Source organism: Pseudorasbora parva, chromosome 12 (genome assembly GCF_024679245.1).
Source record: "Pseudorasbora parva isolate DD20220531a chromosome 12, ASM2467924v1, whole genome shotgun sequence".
NCBI classification, from domain to species: Eukaryota; Metazoa; Chordata; class Actinopteri; order Cypriniformes; family Gobionidae; genus Pseudorasbora; species Pseudorasbora parva.
The window spans coordinates 23,103,845-23,110,783 of record NC_090183.1 but is presented as its reverse complement, the minus strand read 5'-3'; the positions used below and the strand labels follow the sequence as shown (position 1 = coordinate 23,110,783).

At 35.4% G+C, this 6,939-nt stretch overlaps 1 protein-coding gene across 2 annotated transcripts; it reads left to right on the top strand.

Moving 5' to 3' along the window:
• The first annotated feature begins 2,216 nt into the window (after nt 1-2,216).
• LOC137093557 (uncharacterized) lies at nt 2,217-6,480 on the top strand. 2 transcript variants are annotated; one of them, XM_067458374.1, is made up of 4 exons: nt 2,217-2,337; nt 2,834-3,133; nt 3,287-3,399; nt 5,675-6,480. In XM_067458374.1, the coding sequence occupies exons 1-4, from the start codon at nt 2,256-2,258 to the stop codon at nt 5,816-5,818; spliced, it is 639 nt and encodes a 212-aa protein (XP_067314475.1). In that variant the 5' UTR covers nt 2,217-2,255; the 3' UTR covers nt 5,819-6,480. The 2 variants fall into 2 exon arrangements, with proteins under 2 accessions (XP_067314475.1, XP_067314474.1); XM_067458373.1 differs by having other exon boundaries at nt 3,284-3,399.
• Nucleotides 6,481-6,939: the final 459 nt, after the last annotated feature.

The window sequence follows — 6,939 nt, the reverse complement described above, 5'->3', positions numbered from 1 at the left end:
TATTGCAAAAACGGACCAAAAAACAGTATAAAAGTATCAACTCATGTTGCATTCCAAGTTTTCTAAAGTCATACGATATCTTCATGTGAAGAACAGAGTTGATATTAATTTGTAATTTTTATTGTCATTGAGTGACTGATTAAATTCTAAAGTATTGATGAGAAGATGGAAAAAAAGGGGAGAAATTTTGGGTTCAATGAGTTCATAGACACTAAAGATTGTGCAATCAGAGAAAAAACAACAACAAAAAACAAAACACCAACAACATAGAAGTTAAATTTAGAATTATATCATGGTAGTGCACCTGTTTTGAAAGCATTGCTGATGTTCCAAGAAAAAAAAAGAAAAAACAGTAATGTGTTGAATGTGCTGAACTGTTTTAACGGCAATGAGAACTTGTTTAGTGGGTTAAGTTCATATTCAAGTAGAGGGGAGATGTTGTGTATTGATGTGACCTCATCACCGTTACTTTTTACGTTATTGACGTTATTTTTCTCCATCATGCCCTGATGGAGTTTTGGTTCCTTGCCACTGTCGCCTTTGGCTTGCTCAGTTGGGGACACTAAAATTATGATCAAAGTTATTCAACAGATAAAATTTATGAATTAGGTTTTAATTAATTCTATTAACTATAATACGGATTTGCCAACATTGTCGCTATATGATAAATTAAAATAAGCTGATAACACTGTTCTCTCCAGAACGACTGTACAGCCACATCTAATTTTGATGCAATATTATCCTATTCCTCAATCCGAGGGGCGGGATAAACGGTTGTCTTTCAAACTCCCTCTGCACGCGATAGGATAAAACCAACCAGATGAAGCAGAGCTTGTTGATAGATTAAACATTCACCGTATCCGGTCGGCTAAACTCCGAACACATCTTCCCTTTTTAAGAATGACTTCAGTGCCGTTCTTTTTTCAGAGAAAAGCTTAACTCCAAGTCTTCCAGAGTCGCGGTCAAAGCTGATTCGAAAGACCGCTGCCGTTCGCCAGGTTCTGTGTTTACTAGAAGCACGCAAACGCAACTCGGCCGTCGTCATTATGGCCCCGCCCGCCGACTCTATACACAACGTGATTGGCCCGTCCAGATTGTGAGGAATACAGCTCAGAAGGGTATTGAGAGTTCCTAGACGACACTTGCGGGCAGATTAAATTTGCTGCCACTAGGGTGCGTCTAGATTTCTAGGCTAGCTTTGGCACGATCATGATTGTAAAAGCGCTATATAAATAAAGTTGATTGATTGAATGTCATCAGGTATGGAGGTGAAGCGTAAAGGAGAACGAAAGTTAAAGCTGGTGTCTGTGTGGTTTGATCCAAAATAACTAGGAAAGTTATAACAAGGATAATCCTTGAATAAATTTTGTAGCAGTTTTACCTCCATTCTGTTGACAGTTTATCACCCTCCCTCCACCCAGACAGCACACCAAATACGCATACTCAATATAATTATATGTAAGTTTGAACTCGAGAAATGTTCATGTTGCTGACATTATATGCACTTACGCGCCGATTGCCAAGGAAACAGAGACATTTAATGCAGTTTCACTCAACGGCTGCAGTTTCGACTTGTAACTGGGAACAAACACACACACTTAACCCTGGGTTATTTGGAAATTGAACAAGGTTATCTTTCCCCACAACCAAAAACACACTTCTTAATGACATTGCTGATTTTGTGGTCTAAAAAACAAAATTACAGCGCTGCTTACGGCTTCCGTTACTCGAACGAAACTCGTTGATGGGTGCGCTCTTGCTCTTGCTCTCGCTCTGGTTGATGTGCGTATGCGCTCGTCCAGGAGAACTGAAAATCTTCCGGGAGAACATACAAGCAATTCCGCCCTTTATAAAGACATACGGGGCCATATTTGAAAAAAAATAATAATTGTGTAGTGTATTTGTCACAGAAATAGTCAAACTCTTTTTTTTATCGCATTAAAATCAAACTCTTTAACAATGTAAATAAGTCCTAAATAAATAAAAATAAATAAATAAAAATAAAGTAAAAATTTTGTTAAAAATTGAACAAATTGGCTACAATATGTTCAATAATGTAACAATAATGTATCAATAATAACTGTCATATGTTTTCTCAGCATCTTGACATAGTAGGCTATTTACAGCACCTCTTTCTTCTCAGCTTCCTTAAAAAAAAAGAAAAGAAAAAAAGTCTGATGCGTTGGGCATGTGACCAACACTTCCACCTGATGTTGCTGAACAGAAATTTCTCATAGTCACAAAGAGCTGTGAAGATGCCGTGTGTTGTGAGATGCAGTTTTCTTTTCATCAGTATTTGTATAGGAAGCATGTCATGCGCTACCCCAGTGGTGAAAGGTATGAATTTATGCATACATTTTACAATAAGCTTTAATTGGTTAGCATTAATTAACATTAACTAATAATGAACGGCTCTTCTACAGTATTTATTTATATTTTTTAATGTTAATTGCAACATTGAATAATACATTATTACAATCAAGTTGTATTTGTTAGTTAATGCACTGTAAAGTAACATCAATGAACAAACAATGGACAGCTGTATAATTTTAACAAAGATAAACAAATACAGTAACAAATGTATTGCTCATGGTTAGTTCATGTTAGTTAATTAATGTTAACAAATGAAACCTTATTGTAAAATGTTGCCCTTTTTTCCCCAATGTAAAACCTGAAAATGTTACAATACATTGCTATGGTAGACTCTGCAGTATATTGTGTAGAAAAGTTTCATTAGTTATAAAAAAGACCAAGCACACAAGATCAAAATATAGATATGCATATTTAAGTGTTTGCAGAAAACATGTCTCAATGGTTGTTTTTCTTCAAACAGTAATCAGAGATTCTGGGGGTGATATCGCCATCGAGTGCGCTACAGATGAAACACTGCAGGACGGGGTGTACATGTACAAGCAAGAAGGAGCAAAAGAACCACAGATACTCTTCTACTTCTTAAAACCCCAAACTCTTACCTTTAAAAGAATGAACGAATCCAAAGCCATTATAAGTGGAGAATTTCCCAAATTTAACATCACCCTCTTAAATGCAACTGCCGAAGACATTGGGCTTTACTGGTGTGAATTTAATTTAGAAGAGAAAACTACTGTTGGCAGTTTCACTTGGTTATGGATAGGTAAGTGTGTCTTACATTTCATGTAAATGATTTTATTACAAAATAATTTGAGAATTACAAACACTGGATAATTAATATTGAAAGGAAAAAAGTATAACTAGTACAATTATATAATTCTCTGGCCCTGATTTTTTTTTATGTCATTAAAAGAAGAAAAAGAAGAAAAAAAACACTGCCCAGAAGATACTCGTGTGAAGATCTCCTTCATTTTATGTGCTGCCATGTCTCTGCTGTGCTTCATTGGTTTCTTCTGTATGTTTCTGAAGGTAAGTAAAGCAAAAACAAAACTTACAGACAACATTACAACATTTTACATTACATTACATTACGCGTATCTCAAAAGCGTATCTGATTACTGAGGTGTGCTATCATGCGAGAACATGCTGTCACAAATGACTTCACAAATAACTTGTTTGATTTGTTGTTGAAAATGATAGGATGGTTTTAAATGTGCATTTATACACTTTACAGACCTACCACTCTGCACATTTTGTAGGGTACGTCTTCTGTTACTTCTGTCAGATGTTGTTTAGTACTTGAACAACTTTAAAAAAGCAGCCAGAACAAAAAGATTAGTAAGTTGTAATCCACAACAAGGACTGCAATACATGATTTTAATACACATCAGGTGGTCTTTTGCCTCCGCATCGAGCATTAAAATTGAGTACTGCACACCAAGTTATCCCTTATATATGATTGCATATTATTTCATCTAATTACTTAAACTTGCACAATAGTTGGTTCGGACCAGATAGAATAGTCTGTGTTGCCCTTGTGCATGGATGAGCCTTGGGCGCCCAACACCCTGTCGCTGATTTGTCCTTCCTCAGACCGCTGTTGATACATTTTCAACATTGTTGACCGGGAGCGACCTACAAGCCTTGCCCTTTCTGAGATACTTGACTCAGTTGCCTTGCCGGACCTGGTCAAAGTCGTTTAGATCTTTATTCCTGCTTATTTCTCTTGCATTCACGAGAACTGATTGTTTGCTTACCATTTAATCTACTCAAACCTCAATATGTAGCCTTGTTGGGAGAACTAATTTGTTTTGGTCATCAGTGTATATTACTATTGTATTGCATGTAAAAGTGAAGTAAAACTAATAAAATAAAAATAACTAAATAAAATAACATGTAGATCTTTATTTTTTATCTTCTTATCTTCATTTGAGAAACGAAAGTCATAGAGCTCAAGAAAACAGATTCACCCATATTGCTATTTGACCACAAAAAAAAAAAAAAAAAAAAAAAAAAAAAAACACTTAATGTGTGATTAAGGTGTTAAACTTACATTTAATGTGTGATTGGTCTTTGACGCACATTATCATTTGTGGGTTTTGCCGTTAACAGGTCATGCACAAGCGACAAGATTCTTGTGAACAAGTTTGGCAAGTGTCTGTTTGTCTGCGTCTTCAACACTGCGCATTTTAAATGTCTCTCTGATCAAACACACCTGATTCAGGTCATCCGCTAATTAGTAGACACTAAGACCTAAAACGGGTGTGTCGGACAAATTCAGAATGGGCAGTGTTGGGGAGCTTTAGCAACAGGGTTGATAACTAAACTTTTTTAAAATTATCATGTTTTATTGCTATATTGTTTTCTCACAGTCAGTCATATAGCGGACAAATATTGTATTTTGCACAATTTTGTAACACTTTAGTTTAGGGTCCAACTCTCACTAGTTGCTTATTAGCATGCATATTGGCTGTTTGTTAGTTCTTATAAAGCACATATTAATGCCTTATACTGCATGACCATATTCTATATTCCCTATTCCAACCCAGTACCCGAACTTAAAGGGATAGTTCTTCCAAAAATGAAAATTTACTCAGCCTAAAGCCATAGGTGTATATAACATTCTTCTTTCAGACGAATACTATTTGAGTTACATTTAAACATATCCTGGCTATTCCAAGCTTTATAATGGCAGTGAATGGCAGCACAAAAAAGTGCATCCATCCATTATAAAAGTAATCCACACGGCTCCAGTGGGTTAATAAAGTCCTTCTGAAACGAATCGATGGGCTTGTGTAAGAAAAATATCCATATTTAAAACTTAAATGCATGTTTAAAAAATAAAGTAAAGTATCTTGCTTTCGGCGAACCACCTTCTGTATTTAAGTGTAATGCCTCTCGCAAAACAAAATGCTAATGGACGTAAGTTGAATACAGAAGGTGGTCTGCCGGAAGATAAATATTTGACTTTTTTAAGTTTCAATTATGGATATTTTATAAATATATTTTATACATTTTAAATATATCACTTCAGAAGGCCTTTACTAACCCCCAGGTTAATAGAATGTCAAATACACCTAAGTGCTTAAAGTCATTGGGTAATTTTCATTTTTGGGTGTTCTATCCCTTTAACAACTACCTTACCAACTATTAATAAGCTTTTTTCTTGAGGCAAATAAGAGTTTCTTGAGGCAAAAGTTATAGTTAATAGTTAATAGTGAGAATTGGACCGTACTCTAAAGTGTTACCCAAATGAAATTTACGGTTGACATGAATATTTGTCTCTTCTTTTTATCATTCTTAGATCAAGGACTGTAGGGGAAACAAGAAATACATACCATCAATTCCACCCTCAGACTCAGTTTATGAAGAGATGAAACGGAGCAATTTGGAGCCCAGTGTGCGGACATTCATCAACCCGGACTATCAATCTGCCAAGCTACTTTGATAAATATCTGTCATTAAGGCTGTGTTAGTGTCTATTTGCATTGGTAAAGCTTTCAAATGATTTATGCTTGAGTACATTTAAAATCAAGAAGGATTGAAAATAGTTCAAGTGTAAAGAATTTAAAAAAAGATGCGGCAGTTGATGGACAACAGAAACAGAAAAGACCCTACTTGTGGTTAAGTGTGCATGTGCAAAGCAGCCTAAAGTATGTTTTGAACTGCATGTTAGTTTTAGTCTGAATAGGCCAATGGTGATAGACGGATGAAATTAAAATACACAATCATAATTCATTCCTCTGTTCATAATAATGGCATTTTAGAAAAAGCCTTTTTTTTTCTCATGGCAAACTTGAAAGTAAACATATCACAAATTATGGGTCATTGTTTGCATTTGTATTTTACTTTCTGATGTCATTTCTCAACTTGGGTTTCCATTCTAAACCAAAATACACCTTCCTTTGCAGTTTGTGGTATTTTCTTCCTCTCTGTAACCTTTTAAAATGCATCAAAACAAGTCACATTGACCTGTTTCTTGTGTTGACTAACAGTGTTATATAGTACAGTGTTAAAGTAAGGCTTTTATTGTACTAAAAGTGCTTAAGTAATGTGTGTTATTTACTCATCATCTTGTATGTTTTGTATGTTTTTATTTTATGTAATATATTTTGCCTCTGAATATATTGTTGTGTATAATATTGAGCTTTAACATTGTAAAAAAATAACAATACAAAAACATTAAACACCTGTCAATTATTATAAAACAGTTCAGGTAGATTTATACCCCATATTTTACAGCACATTTCCAACAAATTCATTCAAGAATGATCAGAATGACATTACCTATGGTACAAAGTTTTGCTCTGCACAAAGAGAAATGTCTAACTCTTTTTCTCTTCCTTTCACCATCTGTCGTGCACACATTCAGGCCTTTTAGGTAAATGCTAAAAATATAGGGATGTTCCACTTCTCGGCTGCGTCGCTGTTCCGTCTTGCATTGCAGATAATGCATCTTACCTCCTGCATTATGCTGCAGCGATCCCTCCCTCTGGTCTTCAGCTGTCATGCCTCTACGACGTCATCAGGACACTGCCGATTTGGGAATATGTAGCCTCTAGCGCTGGG

What these genes read in the sequence shown, in the direction of transcription:
- LOC137093557 (XM_067458373.1), top strand. Translation starts at nt 2,256, where the DNA reads ATGCCGTGTGTTGTGAGATGCAGTTTTCTTTTCATCAGTATTTGTATA. An exon ending in CGCTACCCCAGTGGTGAAAG is followed by an intron (nt 2,338 to 2,833) that starts GTATGAATTTAT and finishes TTCTTCAAACAG; the next exon opens with TAATCAGAGATTCTGGGGGT. An exon ending in TTTCACTTGGTTATGGATAG is followed by an intron (nt 3,134 to 3,283) that starts GTAAGTGTGTCT and finishes TGTCATTAAAAG; the next exon opens with AAGAAAAAGAAGAAAAAAAA.